Here is a 26,507-nt window from a genome sequence, read left to right as displayed (position 1 = left end):
CTGGCGGATCAATTGTCTTTTTCTTCTTTCCTCCGGCAGATGGCGGATGACCTGGACATTACTTTAGACACCGGTTCTCGGTACTCCAAGGAATACCTCGACACCATGCATTTACCTCATCCTCCTGTGGAGTCTCTTCGCCTGCCTCTGCATAAACTGCTCGATCAAACGTTTATGAGATGCTTTGAGACACCATACTCCATTCCTGCGGTCCCTGGAAAATTGGATGCTCGATACCGCACGGTTCATCACAAAGGGTTCGAGGGCTCTCAACTCTCTCACCAATCCCTGCTGGTCGAATCCTCCCTCAAACGGTCTCATCCGTCCCAGGTGTACGCCTCGGTGCCTCCGGGTCGTGAGGGTCGGACCATGGATAAGTTTGGCAGGAGGATATACCAGAAATCGATGGCTTCCCGAGTTCTGAATTATACTTTTCATTTTGCAACTTATTTGGAGTTCTTCCTGCCTGTGCTTCGGAAATTCACACCTTGCAGCGAGTCTCAGGCTCGCTTCGAATTCGAGGAGGTGGTGGCCTCGCTGTCCCAGCTACGTCTCCAGTTGATGCAATCCTCTTACGATGCCTTAGAGCTTTCAGCATGGGCTGCCGCCTGTTCCGTGGCTATGCGTCGATTGGCATGGCTTCGGACTATTGACATGGACCCGAACCTCCAGGACAGACTTGCCAATGTTCCTTGTGCGGGAGCGGATTTATTTGACGAGTCCATCGAGACTGTGACGAAGAAGCTGTCTGATCATGAAAAATCCTTTCAGTCCATTCTTCGGCCCAAGCCTAAGCCTCCACAGTCTCATCCTGTTAGACCGCCCTTGATCTATCAGCGGCGTTATACTCAGAGGCAAGCGCCGGCTGCGAGACAACCGGCAAAGAGACAGCCTCCACAGAGGGCTCAACAGAAGCCTCAACCGTCTACTGTCCCCAAGGCTCCTCAGCCTTTTTGACTCTCTCTCCGGGAGCATAACCAACCTCGTTCTGCATCCTCCTGTTTTTCCTATCGGGGGTCGCCTCCATCATTTTTATCATCGATGGACGGCTATTACCACCGACCTCTGGGTCCTTTCCATCGTGAAGGAAGGCTACTCTCTTCAATTCCATTGGGTCCCTCCGGACCACCCCCCCAAGAGAGTATCCTTTCAACTTGACTCAGACCGCCCTTCTTCTTCAGGAAGCTCAAGCTTTGCTCCGTCTTCGGGCCATCGAGCCGGTCCCTGTGGACCAACACAACCGGGGGTTTTACTCCCGGTACTTCCTTGTTCCGAAGAAAACGAGCGACCTGCGACCCATTCTGGACCTTCGGGTCCTCAACAAGTTCTTGGTCAAGGAGAGGTTTCGTATGCTGACCCTTGCTTCCCTCTATCCCCAGCAGAACGACTGGTTATGCTCTCTGGATCTCAAGGAGGCCTACACTCACATTCCCATCCTGGACCTTCGAGTCCTCAACAAGTTTTTAGTAAAGGAGAGGTTTCGCATGTTGACCCTTGCTTCTCTCTACCCCCTCCTCGAGCGGAACGACTGGTTATGCTCTCTGGATCTCAAGGAGGCCTACACTCACATTCCCATTCATCCGGCCTCCCGCCAGTTCCTCAGATTTCGGGTGGGACATCTACATCTGCAGTATCGAGTGCTTCCTTTCGGCCTGTCCTCGTCTCCCAGAGTCTTCACGAAGTGTCTGGTGGTGGTGGCCGCTGCACTCCGGAACAGGGGTCTTCAGGTATTTCCTTACCTCGACGACTGGCTCATCAAGGCCCCCTCAGCTTCAGAGGTCGTTTCGGCGACCCTGGCTATGATTTGCTTCCTGCAGAGTTTGGGCTTCGAGATCAACTACCCCAAATCTCATCTACAGCCTACCCAGTCTCTTCCCTTCATTGGGGCGGTCCTGGATACCATTCGACTCAGAGCATCCCTGCCTCCTCAGCGCATGGAGGCTCTTCTTCATCTCTGCCAGTCGGTGTCTACTCGCCAGTCCATCTCAGCGAGACACATGATGGTCCTCCTAGGCCACATGGCCTCTACAGTTCATGTGACGCCTTTTGCCAGACTCCATCTCAGAATTCCTCAGTGGACCCTGGCCTCTCAATGGACTCAGGTCGTGAAGACCTGTTGACTCGACACATCATGGTCACTCCTGCTCTTCGGCAGTCTCTGCTTTGGTGGATGACCTCTTCGAATCTATCCAGAGGTTTGCTGTTTCACACTCCTCCCCACCAAAAAGTTCTCACAACAGATTCCTCGACCTATGCATGGGGGGCTCATCTGGATGGGCTTCGCATTCAGGGATTCTGGACCAGTACGGACCGCCTACATCAAATCAATCTGCTGGAGCTCAGAACCATCTTCAATGCTCTTCAAGCTTTTCAACATCTGCTTCACGACATGGTGGTCCTCATTTGCACAGACAACCAGGTCGCCATGTATTATGTCAACAAGCAGGGGGGCACGGGCTCGGCCTCCCTCTGCCAGGAAGCTCTCAGAGTCTGGGATTGGGCGGTTCGCCACAACGCCTTCCTCAAAGCTATCTACATTCAGGAGGACAATGTCTTGGCAGACAACTTGAGTCGTCTCCTCCAGCCTCACGAATGGACCCTCCATTCCAGGCCCCTTCATCAGATCTTTGCACAGTGGGGGACGCCTCAAATAAGACCTCTTTGCTGCTCTCCACAACTTCAAACTGCCTCAGTTTTGCTCCAGGATCTACACTCCTCATCGTCTCGAGGCAGATGCCTTTCTCCTGGATTGGGGAACTCGCTTTCTGTATGCGTTTCCTCCTTTTCCACTCATTCAAAAGACTCTAGTCAAATTGAAAACCGACCATGCCACCATGATTCTGATAGCTCCTCGGTGGACCAGACAACCTTGGTTCTCCCTTCTACTTCAACTCAGCAGCAGGGAACCATTCCTTCTTCCAGTGTTTCCTTCACTGCTTACTCAGCATCAAGGGTCGCTACTTCATCCCAACCTGCAGTCTCTCCACCTGACAGCTTGGTTCCTCTCAACTTAACTCCTCACCAGTTTTCCCAGGGATGAGGGATGTATTGGGTGAGGGATATATTGGAGGCTTCCCGGAAGCCTGCTACTCGACAATGCTACTCCCAGAAATGGACTATATTTTCTTCCTGGTGTGTGTCTAATTCTAAGGAGCCTCAACGAGCCTCCCTATCTTCTGTGTTGGACTATCTTCTACACCTGTCTCAGTCTGGCCTCAAGTCTACATCCATACGAGTCCACCTGAGTGCTATTGCGGCTTTCCATCAGCCTCTACAAGGGAAACCTCTGTCTGCTCATCCAGTGGTTTCCAGATTTATGAAAGGACTTTTCCATGTCAATCCTCCTCTCAAGCCTCCTCCAGTGGTTTGGGATCTCAACGTTGTCCTTTCTCAACTTATGAAACCTCCTTTTGAGCCTCTCAACAAGGCCCCACTGAAGTTTCTCACTTGGAAAGTGTTTTTTCTGGTATGCTCTCACTTCTGCTCGCAGGGTCAGTGAGCTTCAAGCCTTGGTGGCGGATCCACCTTTTACAGTATTCCATCATGACAAGGTGGTCCTTCGCACTCATCCGAAATTCCTGCCTAAGGTGGTCACTGAATTTCATCTCAACCAATCCATAGTTCTTCCTGTGTTTTTCCCAAAGCCTCATTCTCATCCTGGAGAATCAGCTCTTCACACTCTGGACTGTAAACGTGCTTTGGCTTTCTACCTGGCTTTCTATCGCACCAAACCACACAGAACTGCTCCTCAACTTTTTGTCTCCTCTGATCCAAACAAGTTGGGACGACCTGTATCGAAGCGGCTTGCATCTCTTTTTGCTATGCCCAGGCTGGATTACCCCTTCCCTGTAAGGTCACAGCCCATAAGGTCAGAGCAATGGCGGCCTCCGTAGCCTTCCTCAGATCGACACCGATTGAGGAGATTTGTAAGGCTGCCACTTGGTCCTCGGTTCATACATTCACCTCTCATTATTGTCTGGACACTTTCTGCAGACGGGATGGGCAGTTTGGATATACAGTGTTACAAAATTTATTCTCCTAAGTTGCCAACTCTTCCACCATCCCATTGAGGTTAGCTTGGAGGTCACCCACTAGTAAGAATACCTACCTGCTTGTCCTGGGATAAAGCAATGTTACTTACCGTAACAGTTGTTATCCAGGGACAGCAGGCAGCTATTCTCACGTCCCACCCACCTCCCCTGGGTTGGCTTCTCTGCTAGCTACCTGAACTGAGGAGACACGCCCGGACCATTGGGCGGGAAGGCACTGGCGCATGCGCGGTGCGGGCATCTCGAAACTTCCGAGTTTCTTCAAGCAAAATATGCTTGTGAGACGTCCGTATCGGGGCTCTGTCGGATGACATCACCCACTAGTGAGAATAGCTGCCTGCTGTCCCTGGATAACAACTGTTACGGTAAGTAACATTGCTTTCTCTGTAATGCTTTTTGTTATAAACAATTACAAAAAAAATTTTTTTTTTTAAAAAGTGACATTACCTGACCCAGATCCAGAAGTTGTCATGTCAAAAATTAAATCTTTCAAAGTAGTTCCTTCTGAAAGGAAAGGCCGATCTAATGAAGGATCTTCTTCATTGGGGACACGATGGTGAATGACAGTACGATTATGACAGATATAGAGTGTCAACATTAGCAAAATGCAAACAAAACAGACTGGGCCAGCAATGACAGCTGCCAATTCCACAGGTCCTAAATTTGAAGATGTTCGTTGAGGTAATTCTGTATAGGAAATAAAAGCACTTATTTAGTGATACTTATCAAAGCAGCACTTAAAATAAAGGTTTATATTTTAGGCTGTTAATGGAAATAAAGTCTTCCCACTTCCCAATGTCTATTCTAGTCCCATTTCTTTTCAATATGCTAAAGGCAACACATTAAAAATTCCATAGGGAAAATTTTGGTCTTACCAGCTAATTTTCTTTCCTTGATTCTAAACAGCCAAGCCCAGAACTGATGGGTTATGTCCCCCAACCACATATGAGACAGTGTGCTCTGCCCTATAAACAGATACTGTGCAGCTGCCTCAGCTCAGTATTCCTGTGGTAAAGCAGATACGAGGTGGGAGGGATTCACATCCCACAGGAATAACCTGCTCCACAGAATCCCACCAGAGTGCTCAGTCCTATCACGTAATTACTAGAGGGGGTTTCTGGACTGATCTTTTGCATGCTAATTTTCTTTCCTCGAGTCCCAATACTAAAATATTCTGTCCTTTTCATCCACAAGACTGGTTCAGAACTGATGAGATGTAGCAAAGCAATCCTTATATCAGATAGGAAAAGGAAAATGCAGCACTCTCTGGCTTGCAGACCTAACCTGTAATACTTGCAAAAACAATGAAATTGTGAACAGATAGTGGTATTGCAAATGTAAACAGGAGAAACTGAACAAGACTGCCCAAAAGGCAAAACATTCCTCTAATCCAGCTGTTCTTAACCAGGATAAAGCGTACCTGGGAGGTATGTTACAGGGTTAGCAAACAGTGTGGTGGTGGGTTGTTTATTGCAAAGTTTGTAGCATGTCTTCTTTTCCTATCCCTCTTGCTGCAGATCCAGTGCTTCTCCCTCCGCTGCCATCCTAGTCTGTCAAACCTTGCTTCTTTTGTTAGCAATGATAACATGCTTAAAGCTGATCAGATTTTAATTTAATTTTAATTTAATTCTTATATACCGCTAATAACCGTGAGGTTTCTAAGCGGTTTACAAAAATGAATGCATTAAAAGATACAATAAATAAAAATAAATAATTCTGGCCTCTGCACCAAAACTGGCCAGAAATTCCAATCTGGCCATATTTCAGTTATGACTGAAAATGCTAGTGCATATTTGGCTAACACTGAAACTTCATCCCCTCTTCTCAGACCAAAAACAGTGCCATCATCATCTCTAGGCCCTCCCTGGTGGTCTAGTAGCCTAATCGAGGCAAGGGCCATCACCAGGCATTCTTACCTATACCTGCACCAATCTCAAAATGGCTATGCCATTTCAGTCTCAGCTGTCATTTTCATGGCAGAAACCACAGGGGCAAGAAAACTGGGGATCACTTCTGCCCTTGTTAAGCTACTATACCTGAACAGCGACCACAATCTATGATGTGATGGAAGAATGCACAGCCTTTGTAAATCCAGCTGATCAGAAGAGATATATGCTATTTAGTGCAACAGATTGTGAGAGTTATGGGGTGGTTTATATCATTAAATGCCCTAGTCACAAGCTCTATATAGGACAAACTTCTCGGGCATTTAAGACAAGATTGATTGAACATCAATCATGTATCTCTAGAGAAAGATTGGAAGCCCCACTTGTCCAGCACTGTTTAGATCACCATCATACCTTTCAGGATTTACATGGCTGAGTTCTGGAGTGCTTTGTCCCTTCAGCTCGAGGAGGAGACTTTAAACAGCTTCTGTTACGTAGAGAACAGAGATGAATATTCTTTTTACAAACCTGTGTACGCCCATTGGTTTAAACAGCTGTGTGGAATGAAGAGCGTTTTTTTTGATAAGTACTTTTCCTTTTTTCTTTTATTTGTAATTTTGACATCTAGCAAAGAATTGAGTTGACCCGGGGATTTTTTTGAATTGGTAATACGTCACCACGTTAATATGTGATGACGTTTGCAGACTTAAGTTGGCAAGAACGCCGAGGGGCCATTTTACAATAGGCATTGAAGCTGGATAATTAACGCTGTGAGCTGAGCTGTTTTTTGTTTTTGATTTTGTCTTTACTGTTTGTTATTTAAAGGAAAGATGATGCATTCCCCCGACGAAGCTTTTTTCGAAACAGGGAGCCCTGTTGGAAATTGTGGTGATAGCATGCGGGCGGTGGGGATTCAATAGCCGTTCTGCACTGTGCTCATGCTCCACTTTGCGGGTTCTTCCTGCTTCTATTGCCCAGCACTACGAAGACTACTTAATAAGCAGATAAATGTGACAATTTTTTTATATTTGCAACAGTGAATATTATAGTGATTGAATTAAGTAGAATACAGTTTCACACTTATCTTTGGAGTTTTTTGACCGAGGATGTGTCTTCCTGTCTCAATGAGAATATATTGAGGCAGGTTTTGCCTATGTGGGAGTTGTATGTTTTTGAGAACACCCTTATTAGACACCGAGGTCTTTTCTCCAATTTTGAGTGTAATTGGGGTTCGAAGTTATTGCTATATGGAGTGGGTGCTACTCAAGAGGATGGGAGTGGGACCAGGTCAGTTTTGGCCATTTCTCTGGCACTTCCCAGCCTCTGACAACTTCCTGTTCAGACAAGGGCAGGATATGACAAAAGGGAATACTCCATAGCATATCATCAATACTGTTACTGGCAAGAAAGTTAGATTTGATGAATTGGGGGGGGAGGGGGAGGGCTGTTATCACCTGTTATCACCAACCATTGCAAAGTCTTGATTCGAAGCATGACACCTGCCTCGAGATACAAGGACTAGAGGATCCGGCTGGGTCTCAGGCTGGTCCACCCGAGGCAGAGTCGAGGTCGGAAGCAGTTGAGCCACAATGGAGGATATCTGAGTGGTCAAGATGCACTTGAGCATGTCCTCGAGCATCGGCACCGAGACAGAAGGATCTGACCTCGTAGGTGCTGCAGTGCGCTCCAAAGAGGGTGACCTCGAAGGCGAGTAATCCCTTATCTTGAAGGCATGCTTAGAGGGCGCAAGGAGACTTCAGGTGGCTTCTTAGGTATGGCACCTGAAAGAGACACAGGAGACTTACCCACTGAGGACATCTTCACCGAGGTCACTGTCAAAACCTTCAAGGGCATCGAAGTCAGTGCAGGAGTGGAAGGCACGGTTGAGGCCTTCGAGACCGAAGCTCCAGCCGAAGCCAAGGTCGAGGCCTTGGAGACCGGAGCTCCCGTCAATGTCGGAGTCGAGGCCTTCGCCACCATCGGGGTCGAAGTCGAGGCCTTGTCCAAAGGTTGCTCCATCTCACCGAAAAGTTGTCGAAACTGGGCACACCTACGACAAAAAGCTCGAGGTGTAAGAGTAAAACAAAGGTGACAGGCTTCTGGGGAATGGACCGAACCCAAACACTGTAAACAATGACAATGAGGATCGTTGACAGAAATCACCCGATTACACTGACGACAGCGCTTGAACCCAGTAAAAGGCCGGGACATAGAAAAAATAAAGTCCGTGTCGAAAAAAGTGAGCAGTTGGGCCTAGGCCCAAGGCTCACCGACCGGACGAAAGCAGAAAAAAACTAAAATATATATTTTTTTTTTAGAAAAGAATAAAAGAAAGACACAGCGACCGAACTTTTGAAAAGAAAAGAAACAGCCGCAGTGAAGAGAAGGCAAATTTCACTGCAGAGCTGAAGAAAACAGGTCTTCTTGGCTCCACGGAAAATAACGAACAGAGGATCCTCACAGGAAATGCGCCCCCTAGTTCAGACGGGAAGGCATGCGCGCATGCACGGTGCAGCACTTGAAAGTTCAAGATCTTCAAGCAAGTTTGCTTTCGAGGCTGTCCGCTGCGGGGCTCCGTCGGTGACGTCACCCATGTGTGAGAATATGCTGCCTGCTTGTCCTGGGATAATGGGTGATTTCAATTATCAAAGAAAAAAACAAAAATTATGCTTGACACAGAAATGATCACTCCACTAACCACTGTGTAGTACAATATAGGCGAGAGGAAATTGCAGTATATTGCACTAGGTTAAACACAGCATATAAATATGTGGAGAAAAAAAGCCTCAGTTAAAGCTTCATGGGCTCAAAGAAAACTACACAGCAACATTTACTGCAATTCTATCACATTGTCCATATAATGTTTCATCCACAGGATCAGTCAGCATCAATTTCACAAAACAAATGGTGAATCTGGAAGATGTACCAAGCCAAATCTACAAGTTAAAAAGTTATAAATCGCCTGGACCAGATTGTATACAACCCAGGGTACTAAAAGAACTCAAAACTTGAAATTGCTGACCTGCTGTTAGTGATTTGTAACCTGTCGCTAAAATCATCTGTAGTACCTGAAGATTGGAGGGTGGCCAATGTTACACTGATTTTTAAAAAGGCTTCCAGGGGTAATTTTCCAGAAGTCTGGAAAATTACAGACTTCTGTGCTCGGTAAAATGGTGGAAACAATTATAAAAAATAAAATTGTAGAACACGTAGACAAACATGATTTAATGAGAGTCAGCATGGGTTCAGCCGAGGAAGACCTTGCTGCACCAATTTGCTTGACTTCTTTGAAGGTGTGAACAAACATAAGAACATAAGCAATGCCTCCACTGAGTCAGACCCAAGGTCCATCGTGCCCAGCAGTCCGCTCACGCGGCGGCCCAACAGGTCCAGGACCTGCGCAGTAGCCCCCTATCTATACCCCTCTATCCCTCTCTTCAGCAGGAAATTGTCCAATCCTTTCTTGAACTCCAGTACCGTACTCTGTCCTATTACGTCCTCTGGAAGCGCATTCCAGGTGTACACCACCCGCTGAGTAAAGAAAAACTTCCTAGCATTTGTTTTGAATCTATCCCCTTCCAATTTTTCCGAATGCCCTCTTTTCCTTATATGTTTTGAAAATTTGAAGAATCTATCTCTCTCTACTTTTTCTATGCCCTTCATGATCTTGTAGGTCTCTATCATGTCTCCTCCGAGTCTCCGCTTTTCCAGGGAGAAGAGCTCCAGCCTCTCCAATCTTTCAGTGTATGAAAGGTTTTCCATGCCCTTAATCATTTGTGTCGCTCTCCTCTGGACCCTCTCAAGTATTGCCATATCCTTCTTAAGGTACGGTGACCAATACTGAACACAGTACTCCAGGTGCGGGCGCACCATTGCCCGATACAACGGCAGGATGACTTCTTTTGTTCTGGTCGTAATACCATTTTTAATAATACCCAACATTCTGTTTGCCTTCTTCGCGGCTGCTGCGCATTGCGCCGTTGACTTCATTGTTGTATCCACCAGTACACCCAAATCTCTTTCAAAGTTACTTCCCTCTAATACTAATCCCCTCATTTGGTAGCTGAACATCGGGTTCTTTCTCCCTATATGCATGACCTTGCATTTCCCTACATTGAATTTCATCTGCCATTTATTCGCCCACTCCTCCAGTTTGTTTAGGTCCCTTTGTAGGTCCTCACACTCTTTCGTAGTTCTAACCCTTCTACAGAGTTTAGTGTCATCCGCAAATTTTATAATTTCACATTTCGTCCCCGTTTCCAGGTCATTAATAAATACATTGAACAGCAGCGGTCCAAGAACAGACCCCTGCGGAACTCCGCTCGTGACTTTCCTCCAGCCCGAGTAGTGACCCTTCACTCCAACCCTCTGTCTCCTGCCTGCCAACCAGTGTTTGACCCATCTGTGTACGTCCCCTTCCACCCCGTGGTTCCACAGCTTCCTAAGTAGCCGCTCATGGGGTACCTTGTCAAAGGCCTTTTGGAAGTCAAGGTAAATGTCTACAGGTTCCCCTTTGTCCAACATGTGGATAAAGGAGAGCCAGTTGATGTAGTATATCTAGATTTTCAAAAAGCTTTTGACAAAAGTTTCTCATGAGAGACTCCTAAGAAAGCTAGAGTCATGGGATAGGTGGCAAAGTTCAGTTGTAGATTAGGAATTGGTTATTGGATAGAAAACAGAGGGTATGGTTAAATGGTAATTTTTCTCAATGGAGGAGAGTAAACAGTGGCGTGCCGCAAGGATCTGTACTGGGACCGGTGCTATTTAACTTATTTATAAATGATCTAGAAACTGGGACGACGAGTGAGGTGATTAAATTTGCAGATGACACTAAACTGTTCAAAGTTATTAAAACGCATGCAGATTGTAAAATTACAGGCAGACCTTTTGAAGACTGGGCATCCAAGTGGCAGATGAAATTTAATGTGGACAAATGCAAAGTGATGCACACTGGGAAGATCAACCCCAAAAAACAGTTATTTACTGTAACAAGTGTTATCCAGGGACATCAAGCAGATATTCTCACATATGGGTGATGTCATTCACAGAGCCCTGGTACAGACAGCTTTAAAAATGCATAGCCACTTTAAGAACTTAAAGTTCATAAACTGCCCACATCGCACATGCACAAGTGCCTTCCCACCTGACATAGGCTCGCAGTACCTCAGTTCTGTAAGGAAGCTAAGAAGCCAACCAGGGGAGTTGGGTGGCTTCTGAGAATCTCTGCCTGCTGTCTCTGGATAACACCTATTACAGTAAGTAACTGTGCTTTATCCCAGGACAAGCAAGCAACATTCTCACATATGGGACTCCCTAGCTTACTAGAATGGAATGGAGGAAGTGTTGGCCATTAAGAAAATAAATTTTGCAATACTGCTTGGTTGAAGTGACCATCCCGTCTGGAAAAGATTCCAGACAATAGTGAGATGTGAATGTATGAACTGAGGACCAAGTAGCAGCTTTACAGATTTCATCAATAGGAGTGGAACATTAAAAAAGCAACTGAAGCTGCCATAGCTCGGACTTTGTGGGCTGTGACAACTCCCCAGTTGCAGCCCAGACTGAGCACAACAGAAGGCGATACAAGCCACCACCACCATATAGAAATAGTTCTTTTGGATACAGGACGTCCCAACTTATTTGGATCGAAGGAGACGAAGAGTTGAGATGTCATCCTATGTGGCTGAGTACGCTGTAAGTAGTAGGCCAAAATTCATTTACAGTCCAAAGTATGAAGAGCCGTTTCTCCAGGAACTTTGGAAGAGTGTGAAGCACCACTTTGTCATGATGAAACACTGAACAGTAGATCCGCCATCAGTGCCTGAAGGTCACAGGAACCGTCAGCTGGCTGGAAAGTCTTCAAGCTTGCAAAGAGAATAACCGAGGCAAAAAAAAAAGCAGGCTATTCCAAACAACTGGGTGTACACAGAGAAGGCAGGTCGTATGGAATCCTACAGGGACTAACAGAAAGAAGAATTATCAAAGGTAAAAACCTAATCTTCCATTCATTACATTCCTTCCAGATTCCATATGCTAGGTGACACCAAAGAAATGGTAGCAGCTAGGGAGTGACAGAAGAGCCTGACCTCAAAACAGAGGTGCCAAAAGTGGCATCAGAGTGAGCCGCCACACCCACTCGGTAAAACCAGGTAAAGGTATGAAGAGAGGACTAAGTAGCCGCCTTGCAAATTCCATTTGGATGAACCGCTCGAGACTCAGCCCATGAAGCAGCAAGACTTCTAGTCAAGCGAGTCAAGAGAAACAGGCGGCTGCTTGCCATGGACGATGAAAGTCACAGAAATGGCCAGGTGAATCCATTGAGTGATCAAGGACTTGGTACGCCTGCTGACTATGGTGAGACACAGTAGTCAGAACAAAGAGGTGATCAGACAGCTGGAAATCATTAGTCCTCTCCAAATAGACTCTACTAACAAGCAACTTGCGCAAAGATCTGATCCTTTCGCTCTGATCCTGTGGAATGAAAAAGGCAAATAACCCTCCTGGTTGACATAGAAGGCAGAAACTACCTTCGGTAAAAAGGAAGGTACAGTAAGGAGCAAGGGTTCGCCATGCCGAGGCAATGGCAATCGGAAAGACAGTCTTCATCGTCAGACCCAGAAGAGTAGTATCCTTTCAGCGGCTCAAATGTGGTTCCCCCAAGGCCCTGAAGAACGATGTTAAGATTCCACAAAGGGAAAGGAGAACAAGGCAGGCCACAAACAAAGCTCCCCTCTCAATCTGGTCACATCTGGATGAGCAGTAAGTGAAGTGAACAAGAACCTCTGCGTGCTCTGAAGCACGATAGGCGTACAACCTGAACTTTAAGAGAGGCCACTGTTAAACCCTTTTCTAGGCCCGCAGGAAGAAAAGCTCTCTCAGGCTCTGGTCCTTAGCACACCACTGTTGGAAAGCCTTCCAGGCTTTGGCATAAGAAGCCATAGTAGAGGGTTTCTGTGACCACAAAAGAGTCAAAAAGGACTACATCTAAAGAACTGCACTTCAGCAAAGCTGAGCGCTCAAGAGCCATGACAGAAGACCAAAGCGCTATGGATACTCTATGGGTGCTGGATCCTGACTAGAGGTCTGCACGGGAAAGGGGATCACAGGAAACCCTCTAGGTCAATGGGACTCCCACAGGGACCCCTCCCAGGCCCACAGGACTCCCACAGGGACCCCTCCAAGGCTGACGGGACTCCCACAGGGATGGACCCAGGGTTCCTATCCCGAGGCCTACCTAATTTCCAGTCCGGGACCGGCACCAAGCTGAGCTCCTGAGTCCCGACGAATCAGTAGCAACAGTCTCTGTCATGTAGGCAGTGAGCTCAGCATGTGCAAGGCCAGGTTCTGCTGCAAGAGCTGCGATCTATGGCTCAGAGCTGAGCAGGGATCGGTGGACGCCGAAGCTGCAAAAAACCCAGCGAGGAGCTGCGACCTGGGATCTTGGACTGCAACAAGCAAAGATGAAAACTGCTCTGCCGCTACCAGAATGATCCAGCTTTCTGAAGCCCCGTGAGCTTGGATGGTCTGCTCTGTCTACCAAAACTTGCCATTTCTTTCCCTCACTCTGGCTCTCTAATTCCACTTCTTATTTCCTAGTCTGTCACTAATTCTATCATCTTTCTCTCCCTTCATTCTGCATTTCTCCCCCTCTCTGCTCCCCTTCTATCCAGCATTTGTCCTTTCTCTCTCTTTTCTCTCCAGCATCTGCCCTTTCTCTTTCTCCTTTCCATCCAGCATCTGCCCCGCCCCCTATTTCCATCCAGCATCAGTCCCTCTCTCTCCTGCTTCTGCCCAGCATCTGATCTGTCTCCTCTCCCTTTCTGCCCCCTCTGTCACCCCATCCATCATCTACCTCTCTCCCCTTCCATTCAGCATCTGCCCATCTTTCTCACCCTCCTTTCAGCCCAGCATCTGCTTCATTTCTCTTTCTCTCCTTTCTATTCAGTGTCTGTCCCATCTTTCTCTTTCCTCCTTTCCAACCCCCTCTCCTCCCTTCAATGTCTTCCTCCCCTCTCCTTTTCTTTACATCCATCATCTGTCTTTTTCTCTCTCCCCAGGCATTCCAGTTTGTCTGTTATCTTTCCCCTTTCATCTAGTGTGTCTGATCCCTCCCCCTTTCTATCTACAGTCTGTCTCCTCTCACCTCCTACATCCAGTATCTACCCCCTTCCACCTGACACCTCAGCCGCCACCAGACTGACACAAAGCCTTCCCTCTGACGTCAGCTCTGACTTCGGGGGAAAACTTCCAGGTCGGCTACATATGGCAGGCTGCCTCCAACTCCTGCTGTTATCTGGACTCGAATGAAGGGTTGGGAGGGAGTGCATTTTTGGACACAGAAGGCATGAACTTGGGAGAGAGGATGGAGGAAGGGAGGGAAAGAGATGCTGAAGTGGGGGAGGGAATGCGTTTTTGGACACAGGTTTGACTTGGGGAGAGAGGAAGGGAGGGAAAGAGATGCTGAGGTGGGGGAGGGAACAGAAAGGGAGAATTGGGCGTTGGTGTGTCAGTGAGCGATAAAGAGAGAAAAACATAACCTACTCCACCCCTCACAATCAGGATTCCGAACTAACCATAGTACAGAAACACTACTTGTCACATTACTAGATACAGCCCGACAACACATCAGTAAAGGAAAAAAAATGATATTAATACAATTAGACCTCTCCGCAGCATTTGACCTAGTTGACCACACCTTATTACTACAAATTCTCGACGCCATAGGAATCTCAGGCAAGGTCTACAAATGGTTTCAGGGGTTCCTCAAATCTAGAACCTACAGGGTAAAATACAATGATATCAAATCAGAACCATGGACAAATCCCTGCGGAGTTCCACAAGGATCACCTCTCTCACCTACGCTCTTCAACCTCTTTATCTCCTCCCTAGGAGCCACTTTAGATACCCTAGATGTCACATCTTTCAGCTATGCTGATGACATCACCATAATCCTCCCCTTCGACCCATCAGAGACCACCACCACAACAAAGCTAGAAACAACCTTAAACACAGTAGAAAAATGGATGATGGATCACAAACTAAAACTAAATTCTGAAAAAACAAAATTCCTTTTACTCGAAAAAGCCCAAACTCCTACCATCACTGAACTGAAAATCAAAAATACCAAATACCCAATACAACCCGAACTAAAACTCCTAGGAGTTACGATAGACAGATGTTGCACAATGCAGCCCCAGATCAACAAAACAACCCAGAAAGCTTTTCTAACCATGAGAAATCTCCGTAAAATCAGAAAATTCTTTGACCAAGCACAATTTAGACTAATCGTCCAATCCCTAGTCTTAGGTCTGCTGGATTATTGCAACTCCCTATATCTTCCTTGTCCAGCCACTATGATAAAACAACTCCAGACCATACAAAACACCGCCCTCAAATTGATCTACTCACTCAAAAAATATGATCACATAACAACTGCCTTCTTAGACTCTCACTGGCTACCCATACAAGCACGAATCCAATTCAAATTCCACTGCCTGATATTCAAAGCATTACACGGCTCTTCCCCCTCCTATCTAAACAACCGCTTAAACCAAATCTCCACCTCAAGACACAGAAGAACCTCGAACCCTTTCGCCTTCCCCCCACTCAAAGGCACACAACGCAAGAAAATGTTTGACAACCTTCTGGCAACACAAGCAGCAAAAATCAACCATTCCATCTCGAATCTTATGACAATATCAGACAACTTCAAAACATTCAGAAAAGAAATCAAAACCCTGCTTTTCAAAAAATTCATCCAAATATCTTAACCCCTCCTCTTTTACCTCCAGAAGATTCACCTACCTTCAGATAAACTTCCCCCAAATTACCCACCTTAACACCTTCCAATTAAACAAATACCATAAATAGATTGTAACCTACCCTCTCTAACTGCATTCCATATGTATTTTTTATACAGTTCTTCACTGTCAGTTTAATTTCCATCCTATAAGTTCATATAGAATTTTTCTTTTTTCAACCATCTTTATTTTCTCTTCTTTATTAATTTCCAGGTACTTTAGTTAGATTGTGAGCCTTCGGGACAGTAAGGGAATTTTTTAAGTACCTTCTTACTTCTCATTTATAATCTTAATGTATACTTTCTTCAAACCGCTTAGAACCTAACGGATGTAGCGGTATATAAGAAATAAATTACATTACATTACATTACATGGGGAATGGAAGAAAGAGGAGAATTTTTGGTCATAGGGAGGGAGGGAGTGAGGTACAGATGATAGGGAAGAGAAAGATGAGAGTGAGAAATGTGGTGGAAAGGTAATAGTGGGACAGGTTGAAAGGGATGTAAGAGGGAGGAATGTTGGACATAGTGGTGAAGGAAATGGAGGGAGAGAAGTGGCATGGTGCTGGAGAGGGGCAATAGAACAGAAGGAGAAATGTTGAGCATGGGGCTGGTGGGCAGAGGCGAAAGATGAGGAAGGGATAAATGCTGGACCATGGTAGGAGAAACCAATGGACAGCAACAGAAGAATTTACAGAAGATGGGAATGTGGAAAAAAGAAACGGACCAACTTGATGGAAAAATAAGTTTCCAGACAACAAAGGTAAAAAACTAAAATTGACTAAAATATGTTAGCTTTGGGAAATGTATATAGCAGATGTCTTTGTATTGTGTTCAAAAGAAAAGGAAATGCATTTGTTTTTATTTCTGCAGTGTTGAAGTACTTGCTGACCCTTGGTGTGGCTGGTGGGGATCCCCAAGCACTGCCAACAAAGAATCTCTTCTAGAGACGGCTAGCACTTCCCTCCACCAAGCGCAGCAGTCGCTGGCAGCATCCATGAGCCATTGAGGTGCCAGCATCTGTGACTTGGACGCTACTGCTGCCTGCCAAGCTTGGCAAAAGTAACCCCTGGCTAACTACAGAGGAAGTCCTCAGCTGACAGCTTGAGGGTCCTCATCAGTATTTATATTTACATTAGAGGCTCTGGTAGAAACCCATTTACAAAATATGTAGTCTTCTCAATTAATATTTCCAAATTAAAGTATCTTTGCTTATTTGTAAATGGGTCTCTAATTCAGTAATAAATGAAATAACTACATCTGAAGTTTATATAGGGACAGGTGGGGACGGATTTCATTCCAGCGGGGATGAGCAGGGACGAGTTTGACTCCTAGCGGGGACGGACGGGGACGGGTTTGATATCTGTTCCCACGCAACTCTCTAATCCTAACCAAGAAGGTTGCCAGGGAGAAGGAGGTTGAGCTTCCTGTCCTGCTAAAGACTGATGAGATGCGCAAACCACATATGACGAGGCCAGTCAAGAGCAACTCGAATCACAAAGCTGGGATGTGTTGCTATCCAGCAGATGACCCCAACCAACCGGAGGCCAACAGAAAGGGGTCTCAAGGAATTGAAGTCACCGAAAAAGAAACTTTAAGCGAAAAATAAGAATTGTTTGTTGCCGGGGAGGTTCCCCCATGCTCCCTGTAGGGGACTAACTCCTCTCTATTGTAGGAAAAGATTGAACACCTAGCATATGGAATCCGGAAGGGACGTAATAGAAAACTCATTTGAATGAGCAGCCGTTTGAACATTCAATTGCTGTTTAGAAATCGTTCCAGGAGACCCACACAGTCTTAACGACCATTTTTAGTGCATCGAACCCTAAAGACCTCAACAGACTCTCAATGGAAGCTACTATCTCGTAATCCCAGTCACTGCAAAAATCTGTCCACTGAACCTCTTGACAGGAATGTGGGCCTGGGAGGAGGGGGGGTCTGACAGAAAACCCATCACATTCTTATGTTAACCATTGAAGAAAATAAAATTTCCAAGTTGTCAATTTTTATCTAGGTTAATTTCCCTTGTCCAGTTAACGTGCAAAGATGAAAACTCAAGAAGCAAAATTCAGTAAGAATAAAAACACTTTTTATAACATCCCAACAAATACCACACATAGAAATTCTTACCTGGCTCCTTAAGTTTGTCTTTATTGCAGAAATCTTTGTCGCAGCAGTAAGACCAAGTAACGGTTTCTTCTTTTATGTTAGAGGATGCACACATAAATGGTCTATCACGAGGTATCAGGTCCTGTTCTGCCACACATATGCTACTGTGTGTTACTTTTTCTGCAGTCCGTGTTACAGAGGAAAGGCAAAGCCCATCTGTTACACAAGTTAAGTTGTCTTTCATGCAGAGTTCACAGAAACATTGTAATACTAAAAAGATGCAAGGAGACAAGAAAAAAAAGGACCATAAGCATACAAACAGCTTTCTCTCTCTTTTTTTTTTAATTTCTTTGATTCATTTTCTTATAGTTCCCCTTTTTATTATCCATTTGGATTACTGTAATGCCCTTTATTCAGGCTTATCATTAATGGCCCTAAAGTGTCTACAATTAGTCCAATCTACTGCTGTCTAACCTCTCAATAACAGTGTTGAAGCCAGACAGCCAATTTTAGGTAGGCCTGAGCCCAAAATAGATGGGCACAGTATTTTTCTTCTCTCTCTGCCCTACCCCAGCACCTCACAATATAAATAAATACTTTAGCTAATGAGTATCTGCAAGCTCTGTCAGCTAAAGACTTCCTCTGAAGATGGCCAGAAAGCACAGTTACTTACCGTAACAGTTGTTATCCAGGGACAGAAGGTAGATATTCTCACACATGGGTGACGTCACCGACGGAGCCTTGCAGCGGACAGCCTCGAAAGCAGACTTGCTTGAAGATCTTTCTAAGAGCATGCGCGCGTGCCTTCCCGCCCGAACTAGGGGGCGCATCTCCTGTGAGGATCCTCAGTTCAGATACCTCCCAGGGGGAGGTGGGTGGGTTGTGAGAATATCTGCCTGCTGTCCCTGGATAACAACTGTTACAGTAAGTATCTGTGCTTTATCCCAGGACAAGCAGGCAGCATATTCTTACACATGAGTGACCTCCAAGCTAAGCAAAATGGCATGGAGGGAGAGTTGGTAATTTAAGAAAAAAGATTTTGCAAAACAGATTGGCCAAAACGGCCATCCCTCCTGGATAAAGTATTCTGACAGTAATGAAAGGTGAAAGTATGAATCGAGAACCAAGTGGCAGCCTTGCAGATTTCTTCAATAGGAGTTGATCTGAGGAAAGCTACAGACGCCGCCATAGCTCTAACTTTGTGGACCGTCACTCGACCCTGCAGAGGAAAACCAGCCTGAGCATAGCAGAAAGAGATGCAAGCAGCCATCCAGTTGGAGATGGTACGCTTCGAGATAGGGTGTCCCAACTTATTCAGATCAAAGGAGATGAAAAGTTGAGGAGATGTTCTGTGAGGTTGAGTGCGTTGGAGGTAGAAAGCCAAGGCACGTTTGCAGTCCAAAGTATGAAGTGCTACTTCTCCAGGATGAGAACGAGGCTTTGGAAAAAATACTGGAAACAATAGACTGATTGATGTGAAATTCTGAAACAACTTTACGTAAGAATTTAGGATGAGTACGGAGGACCACCTTGTCATGGTGAAAAACTGTGAAAGGTGGGTCAGCAACCAAAGCTTGTAACTCACTGACTCTTCGAGAAGATATGAGGGCAATCAGAAATACAACTTTCCAAGTGAGATACTTGAGGTGAGCTCTGTCAAGTGGTTCAAAAGGAGGCTTCATCAGTTGAGCCAAAACAACATTAAGATCCCAAACCACTGGAGGCGGCTTAAGTCGTAGATAAAGATTAAAAAGTTCTTTCATAAAGCGGGAAACCACAGAATGTGCAGAAAGAGGTTTCCCATCAAGAGGCTGATGAAAAGCAGCAATAGCACTGAGATGGACTCGAACAGATGTAGACTGAAGTCCAGATTGTGACAAGTGAAGCAAATAGTCCAGAACAGATGCCAAGGAGGAAGACATTGGCTGCAGCTGGCGTGTAGAACACCAAACAGAAAATCTAGTCCATTTCTGGCCGTAACACTGTCGAGTGGACGGCTTCCTGGAAGCAAGTAAAATATCTTGAACAGACTGAGAAAATTGAGAAGAGTCTGTTATGCAGAAAGGTACCAAGCCGTCAAGTGAAGAGACTGTAGATTGGGATGAAGCAAGGATCCTTGACTGAGTGAGCAGAGAAGGAAAAACTGGCAGAAGTAGAGGCTCCCTGGTGCTGAATTGAAGTAGAAGGGAGTACCACGGTTGTTTGGGCCACCGAGGAGCTATCAGAAGCGCATTCCGTCTTGAGCTTGACAAGAGTCCTGAGAATCAGTGGAAATGAAGGGAAGGCATAAAGAAACTGATTCCTCCAGTCCAGGAGAAAAGCATCCGCTTCGATACATTGAGGAGAGTAGATGCGGGAGCAAAACTGTTTGAAGCAGTTTGAAGTTGAGGAGGGACGCAAAAAGGTCTATCTGAGGGGTCCCCCAACAAGCAAACACCTGACAAAGTGTGGGGGAATTGAGTGTCCATTCGTGAGGTTGCAGAAGACGACTCAATTTGTCCGCCAGACAGTTGTGTTGACCCTGAATGTAGACAGCTCTGAGAAAGATGTTGCGATGAATTGCCCAAAGCCACAGCCGCAGAGCCTCCTGACAAAGGAAGTGAGAGCCTGTCCCTCCCTGTTTGTTGACATAATACATGGCCACTTGGTTGTCCATCTGGACAAGAACCATTGTGTCGTGAAGAAGGTGTTGAAAAGCTTTGAGAGCATTGAAAATCGATCTGAGTTCCAACAGATTGATGTGATACCGATGGTCTGTTGAAGTCCACAGCCCCTTAGTACGGAGACCATCTATGTGGGCTCCCCATGCGTAAGTGGACGAATCGGTTGTGAGAACTTTCTGATGAGGAAGATTGTGGAACAGCAAACCTCTGGAAAGATTGGAAGAGAGCATCCACCAGCAGAGAGATTTCTTCAACAAAGGAGTTACTATAATTTGTTGAGAAGGCAGGTCCGTGGCTTGTTGCCATTGAGATGCCAGGGTCCACTGAGGAATGCGAAGGTGAAGTCTGGCAAAAGGAGTCACATGAACCGTAGAAGCCATGTGGCCGAGCAGAATCATCATCTGGCGCGCAGAGAGCGAGGGAAGGTGAGACACCTGATGACAAAGACGAAGGAGGGTATCTCGACGTGTGGGAGTCAAAAACGCTCTCAGCTGAATAGTGTCTAGAATGGCTCCGATGTACTGGAGAGACTGAGATGGGATCAACTGGGATTTGGGAAAGTTGATCTCGAAACCCAGACTCTGGAGTAACACAATAGTCCGTTGGGTCGCTGCAATAACCCCTGGAGAAGAGGGAGCCTTGATAAGCCAGTCGTCCAGGTACGGAAAAACCTGATGACCTTGAGAACGAAGAGCAGCAGCCACAACCACCAGACATTTCGTAAAAACTCTGGGAGAGGAGGCGAGTCCGAAAGGAAGAACCCTGTATTGCAGATGAAGATTCCCCACCTTGAATCGAAGGTATTGACGAGAGGCCGGATGAATGGGGATATGAGTGTAAGCCTCTTTGAGATCTAGCAAGCACATCCAATCTCCCTGATCCATTAGGGAGTACAAGGTCGGCAATAAGAGCATGTGAAATTTCTCTTTGACCAGAAATTTGTTGAGAGCTCGGAGATCCAGAATGGGTCGCAAGTCCCCCGTCTTCTTTGGAACCAGAAAGTAACGGGAATAGAAACCCCGGTTCCATTGGGAGAGAGGAATCTCCTCGATCGCTCGAAGGCGAAGAAGTGCCCGAGCTTCCCGAAGAAGAAGGGGAAGTTGCGAGGACCTGGAAAGACACTCTCTTGGAGGGTAATCTGGAGGAACCTGAAGCAGGCGTAGAGAGTATCCCTCTCGGATAATGGTCAGAACCCAGAGATCCGAAGTGATGTTTTCCCACTAGGAACAAAAATGGGAAAGATGACCTCCAATGGGTAGAAGAGAATTCGGATGCAGGGAGGTTGGAATGCTTAAGCTGGGAACGTCAAAAAGACTTGGCTTGGCTGTGGACGCTGATGTTGCTGAGGGCGTCTAGGAGGAGGCCTGGAAAAAGCTGGCGTCGTTTTCTGAGGATAACGATGAGGTGGTTGTTTGTAAGTCCGAGCAGGAGGAGTCTTGGGCTTAGATCAAATTAGAGAAGCAAAAGAACGCTCATGTTCTGAGAGGCGCTTGGCGGCAGCTTCAATGGAGTCATCGAAGAGTTCATTCCCCTGACAGGGCAAGTTGGCAAGACGATCCTGGAGATTAGGGTCCATGTCGACTATGCGTAGCCAGGCAAGGCGACGCATGGCAACAGAAAAAGCAGAGACTCTGGAAGAAAGTTCGAAAGCATCATAAGATGCTTGTAACATGAAAAGTCTCAATTGCGAAAGAGTTTGGAGAATTTGTTTAAACTCTTGGAGACGTGGCTTGAGCAGTCCGGATAGAAGGACGGCAGCAGCTTCAGAAAATGATTGAAGTAGGTAGTGAAAACATAGTTGTAATTGAGAATCCTGTTAGTCATCATGGAATTTTGGTATAATCGACGGCCAAACTTATCCATGGTCCGACCCTCCCTGCCAGGTGGAACAGCTGCAGAAAGTTTAGATGGATGAGCTTTCTTCAGAGAGGACTCCACCATCAAGGATTGATGGGATAATTGAGACTTTTCAAATCCCTTACATGGTACAGTGCGGTATCGAGACTCCAATTTAGAAGGAATGGCCGTGACGGAATAAGGAATTTCCATGTTTTTCGTGAATGTTTGCTTAAGGACTGGAGTCATTGGCAACCTCAAAGTCTCCTTAGGAGGAAGTGGCAACTCCATGTCAGCTAAATATTCCAGAGTGCACTTGGAATCTTAGTGTAAATCCAAATGAAGGGCCTGCCCCATATCGAAGACAAACTTGGTGAACGAAGAAGACTTCGAGGCCGAACCATCCTTAGGAGAGGCAGAACGGGACCGAGGGACCCCAAGTAGGATGGCGAAGCCTCACAAGAATATTGAGATAAAGGCTCCGACTCCAAGCGCATCATGATGGAAGAAGCCGCACTACCAGTCTGTGGCGGAGTTAAGGAGTGCTTGCACTTCAAACTCCTCGATGGCGAAGTCCTCGGGGTTCGAGGCATGGAATGCATCGACGCAGGGGGAGACGAGTCCCGTAACAGAGGTCTCAATGGAGGAGTCCCCGATCTCGACGGTCTCGTAGATAGAGGTGACGAGGTACCACGATGATGAGACCGATGTTGTAACTTCGAAGAAGATTCAGTAGTCTTAGGAAGTTTGGAAGCAAGATGCTTCAAATGCCTCGATTGATGTTTCAGCCGAGGCAACGAAGACATCGAGGAAGGTTCCGGCGAGGAGTCAGTGGAAGAAACACAGGTAGGCTTCCGAGACCTGCCCCAAGGCGGCTTCACAGGAGGCTCAGACTGCTGTTCAGACTGGTCTACAGGGAGCAGAGTCGAAGATGGAACCAGCTGAGCCACAATCGAGGAAATCTGAGTAGTTAAGATAGACTTCAACGTATCCTCAAACATGGGCACCAAGACAAAAGGATCAGGTCTCGTAGGTGCAGCAGTGCGCTCCAAGGAGGGCGACCTTGAGTGTGAGTATTTCCGAGACTTGGAGGCAAGCTTCGCTGGAGGTCTCGACGAGGCAGGCAACCCCGGGGTTATGGATTGCGGAGGCAGAGGCTCCAGTGGCTTCTTAGGTATGGCACCTTGAAAAGAGGTAGGAGACTTACCCACAGGAGCAGACTTCAAGGAAGGAGTCGACGAAGCCTTCAAGACCGAAGACCCCGAGGTCTTCGAGGTCGAGGCCGGCACCGGAGTGGAGGGCGAGGTTTTCAAGCCCGAGGCAATCCCTGAAGTCAAGGTCTTTGAGACCGAAGTCGTCCCCGAGGTCGAGGTCTTATCGGGTTCCATAACTGTGAAGAGCTGAACAAATCGGTCACAACAGCGGCGGAAAGCTCGAGGCTGAAGGGTCAGACAGCGAACACAATCTTCAGGGCGATGACTGTCTCCCAAACAGACCATACACTGACTATGAGGGTCGGTGATGGAAATCATCCGGCTGCACTGGTAACAACGTTTAAACCCGGTTAAAGGCCAGGACATAGAAAAAATAAAGTCCTTACCGTAGGAAGGTGAAGGGTTGGGCCTAAGCCCAAACCCATACCCGACGGTGAACGAGACAAAACAAAAGGAAAATTTTTTTTTTTTTTTTTAAAGTTGTAGCAAACGAAAAACACATGCGAATACAGTGACTAAATAAAAAATCCAGCCGCGGTGAAGAGAAGGCACAATGATGCAGAGCTAAGAGGAACAGGTCTTCTCGGCTCCGTGGAAAATGTTGAACTGAGGATCCTCACAGGAGACGCGCCCCTAGTTCGGGCGGGAAGGCACGCGCGCATGCGCGATGCAGCACTCAGAAGCTCTTAGAAAGATCTTCAAGCAAGTCTGCTTTCGAGGCTGTCCGCTGCGGGGCTCCGTCGGTGACGTCACCCATGTGTGAGAATATGCTACCTGCTTGTCCTGGGATAACTCCCTTTTATGAAATTTGGCAGGTAGTAGCAATGTCCCTGAACTACCAATGCTGGTACTCCACACGTGAAGTTATCATGACTAAAAATGGTGCTGCACACCACAGAGACAGGTAGAAAGAAATTCTAGCCTCTTTTGGAGGAGGTCCTCAGCCAGCAATACTTGGAGATCCCCACCAGCTAAAGCAAGGATCAAGGCTGGAGTTAAGACATGCTGGGGCCCAGGTCAGAAAATTAAAAAGAGGGTGCTCTCCCGATTCCCTCTCTTCCCTGCTCCCCTCCAATATCCCCACCTGTCATTACTATCATTCCAAAAGACCCTCACCAAATACATAAATACCCAAAACAACCAGGAACCCCAAGAAGTTAAACTTGGCATATCCTACAACAGTGTTTCTCAACTCGGTCCTGGAGTACCCCCTTGCCAGTCAGGTTTTCAAGATATCTACAATAAATATGCATGAAAGATATTTGCATATAATGGAGACAGTGTATGCAAATCAAGCTTATGCTAATTCAATGTGGATATCCTGAAAACCTGATTGGCAAGGGGGTAATAAAGGACTAAATTGAGAAAAACTGTCCTACAACACTAGAGAAATAAAAACAATCCTACATTAGACTCTTCAAAAGTTTCTAATTTTCATCCAATTTCTAATCTTCCTTTTGTTTCTAAAGTCTTAGAAAAAGATTGTTTTTTTTCTCAACTTCATAATACGCAGAATTCTCTTTTATGCTGTATCCATCACAATCTGGCTTAAGAAAATTTCAACTCTTCTGCATCTTTGCTTAATGATTGCTACACAGCTTTTTATCAAGGTAAGGCTGTACTATTAAGTGTCTTTGGATCTCTCAGCAGCCTATGACCTTGGATTCTCTTCTCATAAATTGGTTGGTGTATTTTGGAATATCTGATGAAGTGTTGGAGTGGTTTAAATCATTTCTCACAGAGAGAACTTTTAACATTTTTTTCCTGTTTACTCAAATAGTAATTTTTACTGTGGTATGCCTCAAGGTTCTATACTTTCACCCTGTTTAATATCTTTTTGAGTCCTCTGGCTTTGAGAATTCAGGAACATCAAATCAAATGTTATTTCTATGCAGACGACATATTACTGGTTTTTCGACCACCAATGGATAATCCAGATTTAGCACCTTTTCTTTACATAGGATCCGCTCTATTCATACTTACACTGATACAATTGAGCTGCAAGTCTCTCATTTATGCCCTAATCCAGGGGTGGGCAACGAGGGCCACAATCCAGTCGGGTTTTCATGATTTCCCCAATGAATATGCACAAGATCTATTTGCTTGCACTGAACTCCCATTATATGCAAATGGTATCTCGTGCATATTCATTGGGGAAATCCTGAAAACCCAACTGTATTGCAGCCCTCGTTGCCTACCCCTGCCCTAGTCACTTCCAAACTCGACTATTGCAATATTGTTTATTTCGGATTACCATCAGTGTCTATTAAGAAATTGCAAACTATACAAAATGCCGCTATCAGAGTTCTTGTTAATGCTCAGAGATATGATCCCTTTTCCCATTTTTTTAAAGGAGTACCATTGGCTTCCTGTCAAATTTTGCCTTATAAAAAGGCTTTAACCCTTGCATATAGCACAGTTACTTACCGTAACAGGTGTTATCCAGGGACAGCAGGCATATATTCTCACATATGGATGACGTCACCCACACATGATATTCTCACATGTGGGTGACGTCATCTACGGAGCCCCAGCGCGGACAGCTTTTCAAGCAAACTTGATTGAAGTTTCAAGTCTGCTACACTGCACCACGCATGTGCATGCCTTCTTGCCCACTAGAGGGCGCATCCCCACCTCGTGGTACTCAGTTCCATAACCAGCAAAGAAGCCATCCCCGGGGAGGTGGGCGGGTTGTGAGAATATATGCCTGCTGTCCCTGGATAACACCTGTTACGGTAAGTAACTGTGCTTTATCCCAGGACAAGCAGGCATGAAATTCTCACATGTGGGTGACCTCCAAGCCAACCAAAAAAAGGGCAGGTGGGAGGATGGCAATTTAGGAAAACAGATTACGTAACACCGACTGGCCAAACCGGCCGTCGCTCCTGGACAAAGTGTCCAGACAGTAGTGGGAGGTGAACGTATGAACCGAAGACCAAGTGGCAGCTTTA

General features: G+C 46.1%; 1 protein-coding gene across 1 annotated transcript in view; it reads right to left on the bottom strand.

Annotated features, from left to right (window-relative positions):
• Window positions 1-26,507, bottom strand: part of LOC117353639 (TGF-beta receptor type-1-like) — a 198,858-nt gene that overhangs the window by 154,754 nt on the left and 17,597 nt on the right. The window contains 2 exon segments of the mRNA XM_033929807.1: window positions 4,497-4,736; window positions 17,865-18,113. Of these exon segments, the coding sequence (XP_033785698.1) occupies window positions 4,497-4,736; window positions 17,865-18,113 (489 nt within the window).

The sequence above is a fragment of the Geotrypetes seraphini genome, chromosome 2 (genome assembly GCF_902459505.1).
Source record: "Geotrypetes seraphini chromosome 2, aGeoSer1.1, whole genome shotgun sequence".
Taxonomy (NCBI): Eukaryota; Metazoa; Chordata; class Amphibia; order Gymnophiona; family Dermophiidae; genus Geotrypetes; species Geotrypetes seraphini.
The sequence above is the reverse complement of the archived record's forward strand: the minus strand, read 5'-3'. Positions and strand labels throughout refer to the sequence as shown.